We start from the raw sequence: 23,088 nt of genomic DNA on the forward strand, positions 1-23,088 counted from the left end.
AATTCAGCCTATGATCTTGGCTAGAACTGGCGCCTTTGTCTGGTGTCCAAAAGGCAGGGGCTCACGCTCCCTGGCGGGTAATACGTGCGCTTTCCCTTGATTGGACGTTTCCATCTGGCCGGACACGTCCTTGAATCTGGACTCCGTTATCGGGGGCTATTTGGCCGTATTTCACCAATTCTGTTTCTAAGCGCTTTTCTCTTGGGGGAAGGGGCAGGTTCAATCTAAGTTTACTGCATAAACAACAAAATGGCTCACTCTGGCTAAGTAGGCCCTTACAGGTGGGGACAGCTGTCGTTCACGCTCACGAATCGTCAGGTCGGAGGTGGTTCCGTCAGATGTGCGTTGTGTCTGGATCTGGAAGCTGCTTTCTCAAACATGCCCGTGTACCCCAGATTCATACAGGATTGGATAAAACAGGCCCTACGCGATGGATGGTCGAGAGGGAAAGCCCCAGAGCCATTTCCAGTTTCTTGCACTATATTATGAAATGTCCTCCCTGCCTCACACACGCATCCCTGGATCTCGCTGGGCCAGCGTTTTCTGACTTCAGGCCATGATCTCAAACGTGTTTCTCAAGCCTTGAAATTTCTGTAGGAAGCACAGGGATGAGGACTTACGTTTTGTGAGGAGATGAAGTCAAGCGTCATAACATACTTGCAGATTCTCTCTGCTTAGACGTTGAATGTCAGAAAACACACGGAGGAGGGGCCCAGAGGGAGAGAAGGGAATCAAACAATGTGATCGAATGTGGGCTTCTGAAATGCAGCCTCAGGCTGCCGGGTCCGCAACCCTGAAACTCACAGAGTATCGTGAATATCCCCAAACAGACACAATCCAGGAATGGGAGGGGACGGTGATTGTTTCATATGTGTCTTTTCTTTAAAGACTCATATTTTTAAAAATTCCCTTTTTCCCCTAAACAAGGACCTTGCAGTGTTTTTATGTCCTTTCTGAGCCTCCACTAGGGTGTCCTGCTGGCCCGTGATGGGTTTGGGCTGCCCCAGTGCTGCTATGGTAACCGTGGGGCTCAGGTCGGGGCTGCACCTTGGCTGGACCGCAGCCGGGATGGAATGAGCAGGGGTTGCCTCGCTCACTGGACATCATGCCCCAAGCCTCTAGGCTGGGTTATACACCCTGACCGCACCACCACCGCCATCACCGACCACAGCCAACACCAGCAATACTTTTGGCACACTGCCAGACTCTAAATTAGCTAATTTAATCCTCACAGCAACCGTACCGAGTTGAATAGGATTCCCGTTTTACAGATGGGAAAACGGAGGCACAGAGAAGTCAATGTCTTGCCTACGGTCAGGCTGCTGTTGAGCAACGGGGCCAGGTGCGAGCCCAGGCAGCTGGCTCTGACTACCTCCCTGTACTGCCTCTCAGTTTCGAGATCTTCCACCTGCATCCCCCCAACAAAGTGTGTTCTCTTGGTGCGTCTTCTCAGATACTGCGCGTGTGGACAGATAGCTGGCCTGACAGCTTCCTTCCTGAGCTTTGGCATGGGTCCTCAGCCCCCGTCCAGCCTGACCCCACCCCCTGGTGTTTTACCAGCGGGCCCATGGCCTGTGCTTTCTTGCCAGTTAGGGAAGCTGGTGTTCCGTTCATACAAGCATCCAGGAGAGAAGGACACACTGCAGATCCACAGACCTTTCCACCTGGAGGGACTTTCAGATCCTCACAAGCCCTGGCCCCCAATAGTCAAGGGCCTCCTATGGCTCCAGACATGGCCTGTTGCAAATACAGCAAATGATACTTTCTGTGTCAGGCTCCAACACCTGTTGACGAAAGTGTTTTCTTTTCTCTCTCTCTCTCTCTCTCTCTCTTTTTTTTTTTTTCTAGAACAGAACCCAGCTACAAGCCCTTTTCACCATAACAGTTGAAGAAAAGATAAAGGTAAGAGCAACGGCTTGAGCCCCCAGGCCCCCCCCCCCCCCAGTGTGCCTTTTCTTGCCTCTGGTGTGTTGGTGTCTGGCTGTCCTCACGACCAAGGGGAGGGGGTGGCTGCTGGCCTTGGTAGCCCAGACCACCATGCAGTGTGGGGTCCCCCAGTGTGGCCGGAGGCTGTCGGACTCGTTCCCTGGATGGCCCGTCTGTCTGGGCAAGGTGTCATCTTGTAACCACATTTCACATTGTTTCAGCATCTGCTGGGGCCAGACATTAAGCAGTTGACATGCACTGAATTGTGTGGTCTTCATCACAATCCTGGGGCGTAGATTCTATGTTAAAATCATCCTCATTTCATAGATGGGGAAACCGAGGCACACGTTGGCCAAGTAATTTGCCCAAGATCGCCTGGCTAGCATGAGGGTTCCCAGGACCACTCCCAGGCTCTGTGATTCACTGGGAGGACAGGATTCCATCCATAGTCATACTCATGGCTGATTTATTACCAAGAAGGATCCAGAGTCCAATCAGCAAAGGGCAGAGGTGCACGGGGCGAAGTCTGGAGGATGCCGGGCACCAGCTTCCAGAGTCCTCTCCTGGTGGAGTCCCACGGGATGCACGGAGTTGTTGAGCAATGAGTGTGACGGCGCAGCTCATCAGAGACCAGCACCTGGGCTTTCTTTGGGGGCTGGGCACACGGCATCCTGTGCATGGCACAGACCACCCGGAGGAGTGTGTTCAGTGTAAACTACATTCTTTGCATGACGGGTTAGGTGCGGTGAGCCACTCTTATCAGGGAATGGTGGGAACCCTCCCGAAATCCAAGTTTCTAGATGCCAGTCACGGCTCCCTGCCTTGCACGCTGGCCTCTCAGAGGATAGCACTCCAGGGCGTGCCACGTGTGTGCTTTTCTCATAGGGGTTGGAACTGGGATTTGAACACAAGCACTTTGGCTCCGGGGCCCTGTTGTTGGGCAATGGTCTACACTGGGGAGCTGAATCCCTGCGCTAAAGAGATGGAAACAAAATCCAGGTCTGGCTCTAGTGAGGGGAGGATTTATGGGGGGAAGGGGCGGGGGAGTCAGGAAGACAGGAGCCAGCAATGGTCCTGGCTGGTCTGTGCGCTCCGGAGGGCGTGTCCGCGTCATATTTGCACTCCACTCTGTGCCTTACGTTCTGGGTTGGCACTTGATAGGTAAATATCCCTCCATTGAGCTGATTGTTGATTGTCATCAATGCCGGTGATTGCTTCCCGGTGGAGCAGGTGTCCGGTCACTGCGTGATTGTAATAGAAGTCAGAAGATGTTTGCTTAATTGATGTTTATGAGCCCTTCCTCCAAGCCCCAGGCCCTCTCATGTGGATGGAGATGAGCCACACCCAGGTCTTTGGGGCAGCCTCCAGCGCACACCTTGCCTTCAAAGGCAGCAGGAGTAGGTGCCCACTCTGGGGCGCAGACTCCTAGGTGCATGGTTTGGCAGTGGAGCACCGGGCTGGATCTCAGCCCCACAGCCCCTTGTCCAGGTGACCCTGCCCTGTGGACCACATTCAGGGAGATCGCCACAGAGCGGGAAGATGAGGTATACAGATGTGATGGCCCTACAGTGTTGTGGGGACAGCAGGTCCTTGGACCAAGGGCCTCGCTTTGAATCCCTGCCAGTCCACCGATTGTGTGTGACTGTGGGTGCGTGCTTTGCCTCCCCGAGCCTCAATTTCCTAGCCGTGAAATGAATGATAGTGTGTCTGTCAAGCACGCGACACAGTGCCTGGCATTTTGTAAGGGCTCAGTTAACATCAGCCGCTGTCTTTGCTATCATCATCATCATCATCATCATCATCATCATCATCATTATATGCACCTGCAGACATCACTCCCCTGCAGGTGTTCTGTGATAATTGTAAATGACGTCAGGTATTGGGGTCTCAAGCCCAGATGCCCACGGGGGCCATACAGGTGCTATAAGTGTGAGTCAGGCCCAGTGCAAGATTCCAGGGCATAGTGGAGTCTGGGGCAGCCTGGAGACTCAGATCACCCAGCACCCACTGTCCCCCTGCCCTCACTAAGACCTTAAACGAGGGGGGAAAAAAGTCAACACACAACTGCCATGACTGAATTTGCGAGGTTGTGACCCCAAATCTAGGTCATACATGCTGCAGATACTGACTGTAAAGTGCTGGGTAGATGGCAGGCTTCGTGGAGGAGGTAAGAATTCAGTTGGATGTAGTGAAAGGAAAGACATGGTTCAAGATGGAGGAAGGGTATTCTAGAATATTCCACCGAAGGTCTGAAGTCGAGTTTGAGCCAGCTGGGCTGGTGGTTGGATGTGAACCCAGGTCTCCTGGGGGCCTGGCACCAGTGGATTCACGTATGGATGAGGCAAGTCCCTTGCCAGCTACCGTGTGTTCTAGCAGGGCTACTGAGCACCCGCATGGTGACATCATTGCACTAGGAAAGTGCGAGAGTGAATAGGAGGAGCAGGGCATGGGGATGGAGGCTCCCCTGACATTCCGTCATGCGGCTAAAACATGGAGGAAAGCCATTAACTATCCATTGTATGGGTTGGGATTTTGGAACCCTGGGAGACTCCATCAGCTCCTTCATTATCTGTTACATTCCCAAGGGTGAAACTGGCAGATGTCAGCCAAGGAAAGCAAGGCCTCAGAAAACTGCTTCCCATTTCGTATCACAAGGTCCTCTTGCCCTTCTGTCTGCTGCATGAAGAGTCTGGGGTGGGGGGGAATCACACTGTTCGTGCTGGACATTGGTGTTTAGATTAGACTGGAGCTCCCCACAACTTCTTGTGCCCTAAGAAGGGCCAGGTGCCAGGGCAGGGACCCGGAGAGCAAGGATCTTGGATCTAATCCAGAGAGAGACGTTTAAACCAGCTGTTACATCCCCGAAATTCATGTCCAGTGCAGTTGCAGTAATGATTTTAGTAGCATTTGGGGGGAGATACGTGATCAAATTAATCAGAGTTTCACCTGAAAATATACATTTCTGAAACTAGATGCGAACATTGTGACAATGAAGAGGAATGTGGGAAGATTTGCCCTAGGAGGTGTTAAAGAATTATAAAGCTACATTAATGTAGTTTGCAACTCAAGAAAAGCCAGACCAATGGGACAGGATAGAGTATGTACACAGATTTCCATTTAATAAAGATGGTATTTCAAATCAATGGGAAAAGAATGTATCACTCATAAATTTATGGGCAACTGGCTGGATCTTTTGGAAGAAAAATAAAGATGAATTCCCTCATCAGATTAAAATCTCAGTAAAACAATTTCTAAAAGGTAAATATAGGTCAGTATCACATGGTATGAGGAAAGCCATGAAGGAAAACCATGGATTTGAGTACACAAATAGTGGGAAATTTTACATTTAGAAACAGCATTAAGAAAGATAAGTGACAAGTTAGGGAAAATACTTGTAACAGACATAAAAAAAGATCCATATCTTTGATATATAAAGAGCTTCTATTAATAACAAAAAGGAAGTGTCACATGAGAATTTCTCAAATACAGAATTTTACAGTGAGTTCCCTTGACCATAGTGGAGGCAGAAGCTTGGGGCGCTGACTTGCGCTCAGAAGATGGGTGGTGTGCAATCATACATCACGTCTACCTTCCCTGTGTTACCTCGTGTGTGGATTACTGCACCAGCCTCCTGCCCGTTCAGCCCTCAGCTCCTCTAGCCCCATATCCTCGCCATCATCATCTTTCTAAAACATGAACCTGCTTGCTTTTCCTTTTCTGGAGGGACTCCCTATTGCCTGCTGGATTCAGCCCAATTACCTCAGGTTAATATTCAGGAGCCATCAGAAAAGTTGGCCTCTGCTGTCTCCTGGTGCTGTTGGGTCCCTCTGTTTTCCACACTTCTCCAGTTTTGCATATGCTGTTCTATTTTTACCTGTGCTTTGGAGAACGTCCTGCAGGAGCCTAACCAACCTCTGCACCTCTGTGGTTCCTGACTCTGCCCCAGGTGTTCTGGTCCTACCGTTGGCTGGGATCCCATGCTGCTGGGACTCCTGATAAACCTTGTCGTTCTGTGACATTGAGTTAGTCTCCTGGTTGGCATTTAATACATTTTTGTGATAGTAGAATAGAATTTTTGCCCTGGAAGACTGTACAGATGCTTTAGTTTAACTTTTTCATTGAAAAAATCAGATCTGGAGAGGCTGTGGGAACTGGCCAGGGTCCTGAAGCTGAGGATAGCGTTAAGGAACAGGGTCAAGCTGTGCAATTTTTTCTCAAATCCACTTCTTTAGGAGACTGGTACCTTAGCAAATCTCTATTAAGAAGTATGATTCCCTCTACCAGTGATTACTCCTAAACCCCCAGCCCCCTCAGGATTGTCAGCCGGGAAGCCCAGAGAAAATTTGCCCTCAAGGGCTGTGTGACAAAGGTCAACAAACCACTGACCCCCTTGTGCTTCTTGGATCTTTAACTTAAAGTGAAAGATTTCAACAAAATTACTTCTGAAATCTCTTCCAGAGAAGTTCTGTATGGTCTTCTCTTTTCTACAACCTTTTTCTGTCTTTGGGGGGTAGGTGCGTAGGATTTAATAGATGTCCGTTGTGGACTTTTAGAGGAAATGCCTGCTCTATATCACACAAACACAGAGAAAGCTGGAAGAATAAAATAACATTACCTCATAATCCCACCACTGGAGGACTATTACCGACATGTTGGTTTCTTGCTTCTACAAGTCTGTGGATTTGTTTATTATGTAATTGAAGTCAAACTGTATAAACAATTCCTCCTAATGCTTTTGTAACTTGCTGTTGAATTATAAGCATTGAAAGCATTCCTTTTGAAAGGCTTTTTTTTTTTTTTTTGGTCCAGCATTGCTCTTCATAAATGCAGTGATAGAACTCGTCAAAGAAATCAGCTCTCAGCTAATACATGATTAAAGAGATGGTAATAGCACCTGATTCTTTGTCAGAGACAAGCAGGAAAGTTAGGGCCAGGGGATGAGGAGGCTGGGATCACTGAGCCAGTTCTCTTTCCTTATTCTTTCGTTCATGAAGTTTATGGTAAATAGGCTCTTTGAAATCTGTACTTATAATGCTTATCAGTGAAATTTGGCTGCAAGATTTCTGGAGGAAATCTCAAAAGTATGATTAACTTGGGGCTGATTTCTAGGGTCCAAGTGCTTAAAGTTTTGCACCTGTCCCTGTGCTGGGGGTGCCAGCACCCAGCCTCCCAAGTGAGACATCCAGGGACATTTCTGGTTCCTATCTCTGGCATCCCACACATTCATTTCATGTTCAATCACTGGATCCTGTATACTGTGTCTCCTAAATATTCCTCTAATTTCTGCTCTTCCCTCCAGCTTGCCAAAAGTAGCAGTAATAAATAGCAGCTCAGATTTACTGACTGATCTCTGTGTCCTGCACCCCTAGCTAGTAGGTCCTACCTTGTGCATCTAGTAAAGTACACACATGTGAAATTTACCATTATCGACATTTAGCATACTCAGTGTCGAGCAGACAAGCACCACTGTCTACCCCCAGCCTCTGGCAACCACTAATCTGCCTTCCGTCTCTACAGATTTGCCTATTCAGGCCATTTCATATAATGCAATGTGGCCTTTTGTGGCCAACTTCTTTCCTAAGCGTGGTATTTTCAAGGTTCATCCATATTGTCCTGTTTATTGGTACTTCCTTCCTTTTTATGGGTGAATCTTATTCCTTGTATGTGTGGACCACATTTTCTTCATCTCTTCATCAGGTGGTAGGATCTCTGGGCTTTCTCCATCTTCTGGCTATTGTGAATAGTGCCCCTGTGAATATTCAGGTACAGATTTTCATTTGAACGCCTGTTTTTCTGTTCTTTGTGGTATACACCCATGAGTGGATTGCTGGATTGTATGGTAATTCTGTGTTTAACTTAGCAAGGAACCATAGGCACTGTTTTAATCCTCAGTTTATAGACAGGAAATTGCAACTTACAGAAGGGTCCCACCGTGTGGTAGGGGGTAGAGCTGAGAGCTGAACCCTAAGTAGAGCCTCTGTCTTTACTAGCATGTTTTACTGCTTGCCGCAGCCTTGTTTCATGTCCTCATCCTTTCTTCCTTGGCTGTCACATCTAGTTTGTCCTCCTCCAGGCTGATGTCATGAAGTAGCCAGATTTAACTTTCTTTCTGTAATACGCATCTGACCATGTGACTTCCTGGCTTCAAACCCTGCATTGATCACCCCACAAACCCTTAGGATGATGTCTAGAATCACTAACCTGCCCTTGAAGGTCCTTTGGGACCTGGGCTACATCTCCTCCACATGTGTGTGCTGCTCCTGCTCTTCCCTCTGCCCGGCTTGCCCTCCTCCCCGATCATTCTCCCCTGCCCCTGGGTCACCTCATGGAAAGCTTCCTTTGTCCTTTGAGCTAGGTTAAGGGCTTCCCCTCCTCCCAGCCCCACTCCTCCAGGCTTCTCCAGCCTCACCGCAGTCACACCGTGTCACTTCAGCCTGCTTACCTGTGTGTTTTTCTGCAGGATTGTGAGGTCCACAGAGCAGGACCTGGATCTGTTCCCCCCCTTGTCCTTCCAGCATGTAGCCCTGGGCTCACTGAATAAACTAGATGTCAAGAAAGTTCACCACATCCAAACACTGAGTCAACCCTAATAGCCCACTTAAATAGAGAGTTTCAGCAAACACACTTACAGCAAAGCTTGGTTTCTGCACATATGAAATGGATGTAAGAATTCTGAGTTCAAAGTATTGTTTCAAAGACTAAAAAAGGAGGAAGGCCTGGCCTCTGGCAGAAGTTCAATAAAGATATTGATGGTTAAGGGTAGTTTCAAAGAATGGATTGTGAAAACTTTTGGCCAGACACTGGGAGATTTTTTTTTTTTTAAAGATTTTATTTATTTATTTGACAGAGAGATCACAAGTAGGCAGAGAGGTAGGCAGAGACAGAGGGGGAAGCAGGCTCTCTGCCCAGCATAGAGCCCGATGTGGGGCTCCGTCCCAGGACCCTGAGATCATGACCTGAGCTGAATGCAGAAGCTTAATCCACTGAGCCTCCCAGGCGCCCAACACTGGGAGATTTTTAAAATCTGCCTTACTAGTTCAGTCTAGGAGAGTGAGCTCTCTACTCAGAATAGGAATCACAATGTCCACAGTGGCCCAAGACCCTGATGACCCAATGCAGGGCTGCTGGTAAAGACCAGGCTGGAGCCCGAGCCCCAGAGCGGCAGCTGTAGTATGAGGGCTACTAGTCCTGGCTGCTGGGTGTGAAACCCAGGTTCACTATTGACTAGCTCTGTGATCTTGGGCCATTTATTTAACGTCTTAGTACTTTTGTGTTCTAATTTGTAAAATATAGACTAAAGCAGTGCCCAATTATGGTATTGTGAGAATTAAATGGATTAATGCATGTAAAGCACTTGGAACCACCTCTGGTACTTAGTGTCTGCCCAGTATGTGTCAGCTATGATGATGAGGATGGTGATGGTGATGATGGTGATGTGATCATGAGGATGATGGTGATAGTCATGTTGGTGATGATGGTGGTGAAGGTGATGAGGATGATAATGGTGGTAGTGATTATATGGAGCCTCCTTCTTCCCATAAAGCTACATCTTAAGATTTTACTCTCTTTTAGCCATTTACATGGAGGAGGAAATTTGAATAGCAGAGGTATTTTGGGCAGATCAGGGGAGCAAGACCTAGCTTAATTTAGCAACACTGATACTGATAAATGCAGATTGAAAGAAGAAAGAGTTATGAGTGGACCTGCCCCAAGCGGGCAGTCTCTACCTACATGCACTTATTACTTGGTATCAGAAAGTAGGGATTGCAATAGAGAAGGGAGAAAGATGGCAGGATCTGGAAGAGCTTACCCTACCTTTGGCCTCTTCCTAGATAACAGTCATTCATTCCTGCCTCAGTGTCAGGTCCTGTTCCCAATGACCTGCCACATTGCCTCTACTCTTCAAATTCTCTTGGCCACGTGAATGGCCAAAGGAGGGCAAGACTTCAGGTGGAGATTCAGAGAAGGTGGAGGTGGGAAGAGGGAGACAAGCATGGTGGCCTGACCCAGCTGACCAGCTCTTCTTCATGAAGTAGGAAAGGAGAAGACAGAGGAATCTGTTTCTACATTTTATAGTACAGTTTCTACCTTTCTACCTCCCTGCGTGTAATTCTGTTGTAGTCTTTGTTTCTGGTTCTCATCAGTCAGGCAGGTATGGGAGGTTGGGACTAAAAATGTTTTTAGAAAGCCACACAACTCCCTGGATAAAAGCAGTGTGATCTAATGGGAGGAGAACATGGACTTGGGAGTCCAGCAGGGCTAGGTCTGGTTTTTCAGCTATGGACTTTGATTTTTTAATCTCTTTCCATCTACATTTACCTATCAATAGTCTGGGGATAATACATACCCCATAGGATTGCTGAAGGTCGAATGATGGAAAGCGTGTATCATACCGTGTTAGTTTTCTGGGGCTGCCATAACAAATCATCACAAACTTGGGGGCTTAGAATAACAGAATCTTATTCTGTCACAGTTCGGAAGGTGAGAAGTCTGAAATTAGGGTATTGACAGAGCTGTGCCCTGTTTGATGGCTTTAGAGAAGAAGATTTTCCTCTTCCTAACTTCTGATGGCTCCTGGGATCCTTCCTTGGTTGCACCTACATCACTCCAATCTCTGCCTCCATGGTCACGTGGGTCACCCTGTGTGAATCTGCCTCCACATTTCCCTGTCCTTTTAGGGAACATTCATTCGATTTAGGACCTACCCTAATCCAATATGAATTCAACTTGATTGCATTTGCAAAGACCTTATTTCCAATTATGGCCACATTTATAGGTATTGTGGGTTAAGACTTCAGCGTATCTTTTTGGAAGACACAATTAAACTCATCACATGCATCTAGCCTAGGGACTAGCGTGTTTTGGGTGATGAGATGCCATTAATTCCCTGTATCTCCCCATTATTCTTGCTAAAGCTGGAAAAAAAGAAGCACTTACTTTCTGTGAAAGAGGAATCCTAAAAACAAATTGCTCATCAATATCCCCTTTGTTCTTTTTGGACACAGATCTTTTTGTTTCCTTTCCATCAATATTTTAATGTAACCTCTGTGCGGTTATTCATATTTATACAATGTGTTGTTTGTTTGTTCGTTTCTTATCCGGTAGCTATACCTATCAGGGCACAGAGGGCTATTTCCAGCACAAATGGAGAAATTGCATGTCATTTTGGTGTTAATTAAAATGTAATATTTAGAATCAGGAGGATATTCAAATATGGAAAACAGAACTGTTTCCCTGACTGTATTTGATAACAGCATCTTTGAACCAAGGTTGATTAATCAATAGCCAAAAAAAGTCCTATGTGCCATTGCTCTTTGATTCAGGTTCCAATATATGGACCAAAGCTCCTGTTTCTGACTTTACTTGGCTTTGACTGTCTTGAAGGTCAGGTAGGCCTTATTGGTCTGTGAGACATATTTAACCTGGACTATAGCCTGCATTGTTCCCACAGGAACCAGGCCTGCTTTTGTTGTCTTCTAGCCCCTAAGTAATACATTTAATGTTCTTATAATCTATAGCCATTCCTAATTAAACTAGTCACAGACTGGCTTCTCCGGAAGCAGATGCTGAGACAGAGTTTGGGGTATAATATGTTTACTAGTGTGCAGAAAAGAGTTAATATATCTGGCCTGAGATGGCCTGCCTGCAAGATTAGCCCTTGGCAAATGTATGAGAATGTGGAATTCAGAATAGTTGCCACGATTCCCCAAACTATTAAGAGTGGCTCACTGTGTTGAAGCTATCATATTACAAATATAAATAAATACAAGTAAATGTATATAAATGTGTTATAAACAATACATTTTATTCTTCAGGCCTGCTTTTGTTCTGGGAGTCTGGAACTGGTACCTACTAGGGAGAGGGTGCCTAAGGGACCAGTCCTGGATCAAAGCCTTGGGCACTGAGTCTCTCATGAGCTTTGCTGTGTTGTTATACCCGTTGCTGGAGGAACTAAACAAGTCCTGTTTGATGGCCTTGGGAGAGGACTCTGGAAGCTTGCTTCTGCTTTCTTCAGGATTTAATCCTCTGTGCCTTTTCCCTGTCCTGATTTTGCTCTGTGTCTTCTCCCTGTAATAACTCAGAGCAGTGAGAATGACTTTAGGCCAACCTCTGGGTCCTCCTGGTGAATCATCAAACTTGGGGTGGTTTGCCCCTCCCCCAACACAACCAGTGATCACCCATGAAAGGAAGAAGGAGGAAGCAGGATTGGGCAAAAGAAGACTGTGCGAGTTGTGATCTGAGCTGACAAAGCCGCATCTGGCAGTGAACTCTGGAGCAAGCATTGCCTGTCTGAGGGTCCCTTGTCAGGCTAAATGGCTGGCCATTATGCTTCGCATCAAAGAGAATAAAATAATTAGGAATAAACTTGATCGGGAGGTGAAAGTCTTATACACTAAAAACTACAAAACCCTGCTGGGGGAAACTAAAGAAAACACAAATAAATGGAAAATCATCTTGGGCACATGGAAGGGATGAAAAGTGTTATCAAAATGTGAGGCTCTCAGTCCAGGTCTGCTTTTGAGGCCACCTTCTGGTAAAATGACTCATTCATCACCGCCATATAGCTTCTCCATTACTGTGCCAAAGGAGTTGCCTTTGTTTACACAGCCCACAAAGGAAGACGTGGCAAGAAACACTGGTGTTTAGTGAGCAAGTATTAAAAGACAGATGCTCTTTTAGTGACTTCATTCAACTTCACTCATATTCTTGTTTAATCCTCTGTACGACCTTTGGAGGGCTACTGTCTCAGTTTACAAGGGAAGGAGCAGAGGCAAAGAGAGATGAACTCATCTGACCAATACTATATGACCAATAGGGCAGAGATGGTGCCGCACCCAGATGGTCTGGGTCCTGAGCCCAAGCTTCACCCGCTCTGCTGTTTGCAGTCCCCCTTACCTGTGAATAGGAGGTGGACCTGGGTCAGACCCAGTCAGTACCCACACACCCAGTGTCCTCACACCAAGGGAGGAAGAACCCCGACTCACAGCCCGGCAGACAGCAAATACTCAGTAAATAATTGTTGATTAATAAATGAGCCAGGCTTTGCACTAATCTCTCTATCACTATTCTGTTTAATCCTGATTCTAGGAGGTATGTTTTTTTAAAGATTTTATTTATTTATTTATTTATTTATTTATTTGACAGACTGAGATCACAAGTAGGCAGAGAGGCAGGCAGAGATGGTGGGGGAGGCTGAGCAGAGAGCCTGCTGCAGGATCTATCCCACGACCCTGAGGCTATGACCTGAGCCAAAGGCAGAGGCTTAACCCACTGAGCCACCCAGGCGCCCCTCTAGGAGGTATTTTTATCCCCATTTTACAGATGAGAGAAGTGAGGTTGCTGGAGGTCAAGTCGCTCACCCAGGGTATCACAGAGGCGGCATTTCCATCCAGATCTGTAGGATTAAAAATCTAGAGCTCCTTGTTTGGATCAAAGTGTCTTTGGGAGAATTCAAGGTGTTAAATCTTGTGAAACCCTTAACCTAGCCATTCTCAGTGTGTTCCTCAGACAAACAGCTCAGCAGCTCAGAACTAGGAAAAGCCACTCCCGAGTCCGTGTGCCCAGGTCTAGTGAATCAGAAGTTCGGAATGGGGCACAGGGACGCGTGTTTCCACAAGTCCTCCTGGTTCGGATGCATATGTAAGTGTGAGTGTGTCTTGGTCCTGCATCTGACCTCTACAGAGTGCTTGTCAGATGCCAGCAGCTCCTGTGGTCTCGAACTGGAGGAGGGGCTGAAGGTGGAGCCTCTAGGACTCAATCAGCTTCTCACAGCTGTCCGATGACGGCTGCTCCCAGCCTGTCAGGGATGCACGTTTGTCCCAGGCTCTCGAGGGCCGGAACCCAGGGGTGCCTCTGAGGCGTGAGAGAGGGCTGGGCGTGTTAAGGCAAGCTGACGGCTTGCTTGGCAGCCAGCCGCCTCTGACTGTGGGAGGCTCCCCTGCCCCGTGCCTCCTCCAGCATGGACCTGAAGGCCAGTGCCGCGGGTTGCCTCTGCAGTGCTCTTGGGAAGGGGGAGCACATGGTGTGGGGAGAAGGAAAGAACACTACAGATTCTGACCCTGACTCGAAACAGCTCACAGCTCACGGGTTCCTAGTGCACATTAGGTTTGTTACAGATGGATTCCCGAACGTAGTGTTCTGGGGTGCGTGCGGTCTGCCAAGCTGGGGGTGGATGGTCCACCATGCTGGGCTCCTGGGCAGTGTTTGTCCTGCTCAGTGCTCCAGACGCACTGCGTGGAAGCCACGCTATAGGGAAACAGACTCTGAGAAGTCTAGCGATGGTCTCAGGGTGAGACAGTCTCAGCCAGTGGGTCCAAAGCCAGGCCAGTCTCTCTGCTTCTTCTGCTGTAACTCTTCCTTAGAACCTGACTGAAAGATGTGAAGCGTGACTATGGACAAGTACCCCTCTCTCTTTCTTATCCCCTAGGTCGTCCCAAACCATGGCCTTCATGTGGCAGGATTCTTCGCAGCCTCCATTGTCTCCTTTGTGCTGACCTGGGTCACGCTTTTCTTCATGGCTCGATATCAGTGTTTGAAGGGAAGCCTGCTCACCAGACATGGGGTGAGTCTCCATGTGCGTCGTGTTCCTGGAAAGTAGTTGGGTTGACAGTAGACGTGAGGTTGGCATTTGTCCTCCAGTTCAATGGGTCTCAGCCCTGGATGGATGTCCCAATCCCTGGGGAAATGACAGACACATGCTCATCTCCAGGCTTAACCTGCAAAGACTCTGACTGGATGGTCCCAGGGTGTGCCCTTATCATTAGTCATTTTTAAACCTCCCTGGAGGATTCCAGAAGGTGGCCAGGGTTGAGTGCCCCTGTGGTCTGACTGAATCCCCAAGCACTGTCAGTGTGGCCAACTCTGTATTCATGCCATGCTAATTCAGGTCCTGGTCCACACTCCCTGCTGAAAGGTCTTTGGCTCACTTCGTCCTCATGGGGAGACCAGGTCCTTCAGCCTGGCTTGGGAAGCCCCCTTGGCCGGCTTCTGCCAACCTCTGCTACCACTGTCTACTTCCTACCTCAGCCCCAATCGACCCAGTGACTCAGCATTCCCTGAGAGCGTGAGCTCACCGCACTCACACCGGAAGCTTTTCTGATCCTCTCTGCCCTTCAGTGAGCATAGTTCTGGCTGGGCTGGGAGCCGTCTTTCTCAGTTCCTGTGCTAGCCTCCGTAGACCCCACATAGTACACCTCCTAATTTCTTGGGCTCATCTGTGAATGTCTTGATCTCTCTATTCCTGTCTTGGTCTGGGTTCCCACGGAAGCACATCCTAGGCCCGGGGTCCAAATGCAAGTAGTTTATATGGGGACTGATCCCAGGAAGTATTTGTGTGGGGTCAGGAGGTGAGGCAGGAAGGGAAGGCAGCTGGTCACGTTACCACTCTGGGCCCCTGGAGCTTCACCTTGTCCAGGAACTCAGCAGAGAGTAGGAAAATAGCCTCAGAGTCATCCCACCTAAGGAGGGAAGGAGCTGGGGTATATGTTATACACCATTGGTCATCGGTCAAGGACATGGGGGCAATGGAGCTGTTAGAAGGTGGGGGAGGAAGGACTGTTCTCCCCACTGAGAAGACACTTGGAGACCAGAGAACGAAGCAGGCAACTCCATACCATTTACACAGACTTTATTATTTAGGATAACTTACTGATAGGTGATCAGGTTGGGGGTGATCTGGTTGCTATGCAGCTAGTCCCACAAAGTCCAGGCCTTAGTCCACAGATTGTATAGAGTGAGGGGTTGTGCAGAGGGCATTTTAGTGAGAGCAGAGGACTCACTTCCTTCAAGGGTTTGCGTGCACCTAATTGACAGCTACCCTTTCATTAGATCTCATGGCACCGTCTGCATCAGGAGGGGGAGAGATCATGCTATCTTTAATAAATTTACAGAGTGCCTAAACAAGCCTCCCCCTTCCAGCCTTGGTGGGCATTTCCAAGGTATGTATCTTAATCTCTGAGGTCCCTGGAACACATAGCCTGAAGAGAGAACATGAACAAGATGGACGGCCACCGAGGGAGTCAGTATTGTCAGAGTTCCCACAGGGGCCCAGACAAAGGGTGATGTTATTTCCCTGGCATGGGCTCTGAAGGCCAGCACAAGCCTTTAGGGAAAGGAGCATAGGTATTGGCTGATGGATCTTCGGCTAGTGGACACTGAAACAGCAAGGGGGAGGGGACATGGGTAGAAAACAGATTGTATCTGCCACCATCCCCGCTGTGTGGTATGGAGCCTGGTGCTTGGAGGGTGCTGAATAAATGTGTGAGGAAATGTACGAGCCCTCAGCCCATCAGTAGGTGGACAGAGGGGAAGGAAATCAGGGCAGCAGTTCATAGAGTGAGATGGGCCGCCACCAGAAGACACTGTGGGAAGTAAGCGTCCGTGGCAGGGTTGGGAGTGCTGGAGCTGCTGCAACTCAGTGTCACCCAGGGGCCCAGCACCTTGAAGGGAACATCTGCCATCTCTCCCCCTTATTTGTATTGAGGAACCTGAGGCCCGTGAATTTAAACACTTGCTTCAGGCGGCCAAGTGTAGGCTGGATCTGGCTTCTGGGGGCCATGTCTGGAGGCTGGAGGTCTTGTCCCCATTGTTCACTTGGTGTCTGCTTCCCAGAGGAGAGGATGGTCATTTCAAAGTGAGATCGGTCCACAGTGTCTGTAGCAGGCAAAAGGGGGGAGGAGAAAAAGGACCCCTTTCATCAGACCTTGGGCTTGTCTCCCAAAGCCATTATCCATCACAGAAGAACAAAACTTCCCCACTGCTTTGATGAAGGAGCAGGAATCATTTCCTGGGGATGAAAGGCTGATCGTTATACCTGCAGAGAGAAAAGAAAAGTGTTGATTCAAGGGTCTGAAGACCCTTGAAGTTCACAGAATGAAATCTTTTCACATTTTTCTTTATTTTTGGAAACTCAAGGCAACCAATGAGACAGTGTGTGCTATAAAACACAAGACAGACTTCTTCACTCCTTCTATCCTAGAAGTTAGACCGATTTGGGACCAGATACCAACCCTGACTCTTCATGAGCTGTGTGGATGCACATGTTATTTTACTCCTCTGAGTTATGGTTTCTTATATGTAATGTGGGGCAATAGCACTTATTTTGTTGGGACAGTTTTGTGATAATAACACATAAAACCCACAGGGACAGGAATTCTTAAATACTAACTATAGTTATCATCCATTTTGCAGAATCAACAATAAGGACAAAACAGATAGAGCTATCCAATCATTGGGTCAGGCTTAATTATCTCCCTTGTCACTTCCATTTGACAATTCTATATTCTGATTAGAAACCAGCCAGATGCGTGAAGTTGAAGTCCATCTGCCAACTAGAATTTCTGTCTGCATGATGATTATGGTGGTGGTTCTGCTGATGGTAACGATGATGGTGGTGTTGGTGGTGATGATGATGCTGTGGATGATGATGATGGTGGTGATGATAATGATGGTATGGTGGTGATGGTGGTGATGGTGAGGATGACGGTGTGATGAGATGATGGTGATGATGGTGATTGGTGGTGATGATGGTGATAGTGTTGGTGGTGATGTTGATAGTGGTGATGTTGATAGTGGTGATGATATTGATGGTGATGATGATGGTGTTGGTGGTGATGATGTTGATGGCTGATATGGTGATGTGATGATGGTGATGATATGATGGTGGTGATGATAGTGGTGATGATGGTGACAGTGGTGGTGGTGAAGGTGATGATGGTGACAGTGGTGGTGGTGATGGTGATGATGGTGAAATGCTTTACAGGTCTTTACAGGTTGCAAAGGTCTTTCCATCCATTGTTTTGTTAATATGCACAATATCCACATATGCACATGCAGGGCTACTAGAACTAAAATCCCATTTTTTTTTTTTTTTATGAGAAAGTAGATGCCCAGGGAAATACAGTGTCTTGTCTGAGTTTACTCTGCTCACAAGTGGGGCCAGCAAGGTTCTCTGACTCCTGCCTTCCCTCATAACTTTCTCAGCACATGATATTCACAAGAAGGCCCACTCAATTGTTTCTGAAATTTCTCTGCAGGTTCAGCATCATGAGAGCAAGCTGGAGCACTCCCAGTTCACCTCACCCGATGATGTCAATGAGGACCTTGCTCTCAATGACCAAATGATTGACATTCTATCTTCAGAGGACCCCGGGAGCATGCTTCAAGCTTTAGAAGAGTAAGAATTCTTAACTGCCCTGTACTTGCTTGGATATGATGAATGCTTTAGCTGCACTAGCCTGAGAGCAAACACTGAGTACATTTCATTAATTAATTAATTAATTAATTATTCAGTTAATCATTCATTTGTTACTCACTAGTCATCATGGAACTACTGCTATGCTTAGTATTTGGGAAAAAGGATGAATAAGACATAGTTCGTGCTATAAACTAATGGGGAAGACAGACACATAAACAGAAGAGATCAAAACAGTTTGATGAACAGCATGCTAAAAAGGAAATCAAGACTAGCTGAGCCAGGAAGAGGAAGTAATTACCTCAGAGAGGGTCAAGGAAATGCTTCCCAGAGGAGGTCATATTTTAACTAGTTCTTGAAGCATGGCTGTAGGCTTTCCAAGTCGGTTAAGAGAAGAAAGACTTCAGGCAGAGGGAAGAAAGGGCGGATGAAAGGATAGGAAATGAGCAAGATCCATTTGGTGAAGCAAAGCAGCTCAGTACGACTGATGTGTGAATTGGGGTATTGAATACAGAGAAATAAAGGAAGAGGCAGCTGGAGAGAGAGAGGCCAGGCCAGGCAGTGTGTTTGCTGAACTGAATTCTCTTCTTTTTATTTATTTAACAAAAACTTACAGCGTCTCACTTGTGTACAGCAGAACCTAGAGCTGGACACAGTTCTGAACACTGCATGGATATGAACTCATAATCCTATTAGCCTCCTTACGGAGGTGTTGCTCTTTTTACCATCTTGTGGATGGGGGATTGAGAGAGGCTGCGGAGCTTGCCCTGGGGTGCACGCTAGTAAACGAGAGATCCAGGGCTTCAGGTCTTTTAAGGGCTGGCCTGTTTCTGGCTCATCTTTACTCTTAAGTCATCTGTACCAACCAAAGGCTCAGTGTCTTCATCAGGGCGACCTCTCCTTGGAGTCCCTGGACTTGAGTTTCTGTCTCCCCAGTTCTACAGATCTTTTAAGGATTCTGCAGAGTTTATCTGCCCTTGGGATGCTGCTTCTGGTATTTGGAAGGTGCCCTTTGAAACGAGGTGACCCCAGATGTGGGGATACCTACTTCTCTGAATTTCTTTGTTCTGCTAGGTCTTGGCCTCGTCTTTTATTACTCCTTCTTAGTTCTCGGATGGTCTCAACCTGGTTGTTTTTGGTCAACTTTTCGAATTGTTTTTGATGGGATAGTTTGTCCAGATTACCTGGATCACTCTTAACTAAGAACAGAACCCGTCTTTGTGTAAGCCACATTCTAGACGATGAACAGCCATGGTCCCTGCCATGGGGAGAGCCTGTGAGAGAGACGGACAGAGAAACAAGCAAAGCCCAACATAGCACAGAGCTCCTTAGAGTTAGATCGGGTTTACGTCGGGCTGTGCCACCATGTACCCTGGGTCAGGTTACCTAAGTAGAAGTTCTGGGAAGGATGGGCTAGGTTGTGGAGGGTTCTGGATGTCAGGCTCCACAGTAGGCACTGGAGACCCAGGGAGTGGCCTGTTAATATGGGCAGATCATGTTCCAAAGGCCACTCTGAATACAAAAGGAGAATGGCTTAGAAGGTTAAATCCAGACTTTTGTAGGAGATGTGGATGTATGATGAGGGCAGGAGATGTAGGTTGGGTGAGGAGAGGGATCCAAAGGAAGAGCTTACAGAACTTGGTCACTGGTGGTCATGTGGCTGAGTAGGTCTGCATAGGGGGGTGTAGTTTGCCCACTGAAGGGGAGGGAAAAACTCAGGAAGCCTCTGGGTTCTATTTGCTTGTTTGTTTGAGTGGGAGAGGAGGGGGCATCAGTTTTACTGCTTGGTAGATCTCTGGGTCTTCTGCTTGTAGAATGCCCACAGAGTGGCATATGAGAGGGGTACGCCTTCACGAGGGCAGTGCGATGCTCAGGCTGGGCCACAATCTTTGGAAGATCCATTTTTACCAAAAACACCATCTGAACACTAGGATTCTTACTGGTTTTATCATGCTTTTATTTTTCCTTTCTTTGCTTCTTTTTATATTGATGACGATTAGCAACGGGACCCCGTGGGAACCCCTCAAACTGGATTCCATTTACGACAAGCTTCTTCTGATCCTAGATTCGGGATGCATATCTTTACCTGTGCACTTCCCCCTGAATTAATTGCTGTCAATTTGGAGTCATCATGATGCTGATAAGCTGTAATGACTTATATTTTTATACAATACCTTGTATTTGTGCAGTGTTTAAAAATGCAGTCTCTTTTCCACACGTTGATTTGGTCCCCATGCTAATGCTCTTTGGGAAGGTATTTTATTTTGCCTATATTTGAACTAGTTTCGCTAGTTGAAGGATTTGGTGCTCTTCTTGGTAACGAGCTGTATTCAGAGTCACTTATGTAGTAAGTGACAGGTTAGGACTGGAGCTTTCTCGATGGAATCTCGGCCACGTTATGTTTCACAGATACTCTCTGAGCCCAGTGTCTTCATCTCTCAACTGGGGAAATCATAAGTGCCGGGGATTGCTGCTAAGTTTAATGATATGACAGGGACTTGGTGGCCGAGTCCTCTCTGGGTTTTGCCTCAGAGCTGGGGCCTGACTCGAAGGGCGATGATCAGGTGGTAAAGAGATGCCTTTAAGTAGATCAGCGCCTCTTGGAGTCCTTCTCAAGAGCAGTGCAAACAGCAACTGAAAATGGGAGAGCTTCGGAGCCAGGTAGAGTAGCTCTGGTCCTATCTCCCGGGAGTCTGGAATCGGTGACCCTTGTTCATACATTTCCAGGTCCAGAGTCGTACAGCTTGGCTAACTGAGCTTTGTGCCGCCATTCATGTGTGATCCTTCATTTTAGCTTAATTCTTTAATCAGAATGCCAAGGGCGACCAATTAAAATTTGCTACACTACCCAAGAGGGAGGAGGGAGGAATGGATGGGCAGTGGGGAGAAAGGTGGCTGGTTACTGGCAGACGTTCTTAAAAGCTCTTATTACATTAAATGGTAGAAGCACGTGATTAGCGAAATATTTCCTAGATAGAAGTCTGTTTTCTTCCAAAACGTGGAGATAAAAAGTGGAGTCAAATGATTTGGATTGTGTGATCAGCTCCTAGATATTTAATTTGCAAGTAGGTCATACACCACAACCTCTGGCCAGAGGAATTTGGGCTGTGATCAGCATACGTGTGTATGTAATACATGTGTATATTAATAAACAATAGTACTTAAGGTTGAGGGTCCATATCTGGGCTCTTTACTCTGTTCCATTGGTCTGTGTGTCTGTTTATGTGCCAGTACCATGCAGTTGTGGTGATCACAGCTTTGTAATAAAGCTTGACATCAGGCAATGTGATGCTTCCAGCTCTGTTTTTCTTTTTCAACATTTCCTTGGCGATTTGGGGTCTTTTTGGTTCCATACAAATTTTAGGATTGTTTGTTCCAGCACTTTGAAAAATGACGCTGGTGTTTTGATCGGGATGGCATTGAACATACAGATTGCTCTAGGCAGTATAGACATTTTAACAATGTTTATTCTTCTGGTCCATGACCATCCATCTTTTTGTGTCTTCTTCAATTTCTTTCATGAGTGTTCTGTAGTTCCTCGAGTACAGATCCTTTACCTCTTTGGTTAGGTTTATTCCCAGGTATCTTACGGTTCTTGGTGCTATTGTAAATGGAATCAAATCTCTAATTTCCCTGTCTGTATTTTCATTGTTAGTGTATAAGAAAGCCACTGATTTCTGTGCATTGATTTTGTATCCTGCCACGTTACTGAATTGCTGCATGAGTTCTAGTAATTTGGGGGTGGAGTCTTTTGGGTTTTCCACGTAAAGTATCATGTCATCTGCGAAGAAAGAGTGTTTGACTTCTTCTTTGCCAATTTGAATACCTTTTATTTCTCTTTGTTGTCTGATTACTGTTGCTAGGATGTCTAGTACTATGTTGAACAATAGTGGCAAGAGTGGGCATCCTTGTCATGTTCCTGATCTTAATGGGAAGGCTGTCAGCTTTTTCCCATTGAGGATGATATTCACTGTGGGTTTTTCATAGATGGATTTTATGAAATTGGGGAATGTTCCCTCTATCCCTACACTCTGAAGAGTTTTAATCAGGAACGGATGCTATATCTTGTCAAATGCTTTTTCTGCATCAATTGAGAGGACCATGTGGTTCTTCTCTCTTCTGTTACTGATTTGTTCTATCACATTGATTGATTTGCAAATGTTGAACCATGCTTGCATCCCAGGGATCAATCCCACCTGGTCATGGTAAATAATCTTTTTAATGTCCTGTTGGATCCTATTAGCTAGGATCTCATAGCAGCAATGTCCATAATAGCCAAACTGTGGAAAGAGCCGAGATACCCCCTCAACAGATGAATGGATAAAGAAGATACAGTCCATATATACAATGCAATATTACTCAGCCATCAGAAAGGATGAATGCCTAACTTTTACATCAACATGAAGGGTACAGGGGGAGATTATGCTGAGTGAAATAAGTCAAGCAGAGAGAGTCAATTATCATATGGTTTCACTTACTTGTGGAGCATAAGGAATAACATGGAGGACATTAGGAGAAGGAAAGGAAAAATCAATTGGGGTAAATCAGAGGGGGAGAAGAACCATGAGAGACTATGGACTCTGAGAAACAAACTGAGGGTTTTAGAAGGAAGAGGGGTGGAGGGATGGGTGAGCCTGATGATGTGTATTAAGGAGGGCACAGATTGCATGGAGCACTGGGTGTTATACGTAAACAATGAATCATGGAACACTGCATCAAAAACTAATTATGTACTGTATGGCGATTAACATATTATAATAATATGTTAATATAAAAATATAATAAAAATAAGTAAATAAACAATAGTACACATGATAGTAACAGTGTGTAACAGAAATGGTAGTAGTACCATATACAAAGTTATTAATTATCCTGTTTTTGTTGTTGGTTCAAGAAGTGATGGCCTATGAGGAGCACAGGCTTCCCTGTGCCCCGTATTCTCTGAAATGAACAGTGCTGCTCCTGGTGTG

General features: G+C 46.6%; 1 protein-coding gene across 6 annotated transcripts in view; it reads left to right on the forward strand.

Annotated features, from left to right (window-relative positions):
• Positions 1–23,088, forward strand: part of EVC2 (EvC ciliary complex subunit 2) — a 123,369-nt gene that overhangs the window by 17,599 nt on the left and 82,682 nt on the right. For 5 of the 6 annotated variants that reach the window (XM_047718852.1, XM_047718850.1, XM_047718851.1 and 2 more), the window contains exons 7-9: positions 1,849–1,902; positions 14,354–14,488; positions 17,961–18,100. In XM_047718852.1, the coding sequence (XP_047574808.1) occupies positions 1,849–1,902; positions 14,354–14,488; positions 17,961–18,100 (329 nt within the window). The remainder of the gene's footprint in view (positions 1–1,848; positions 1,903–14,353; positions 14,489–17,960; positions 18,101–23,088) is intronic. The other variant, XM_047718853.1, reaches the window with a different exon arrangement.

The sequence above is a fragment of the Lutra lutra genome, chromosome 2 (genome assembly GCF_902655055.1).
Source record: "Lutra lutra chromosome 2, mLutLut1.2, whole genome shotgun sequence".
Lineage (NCBI taxonomy): Eukaryota > Metazoa > Chordata > Mammalia > Carnivora > Mustelidae > Lutra > Lutra lutra.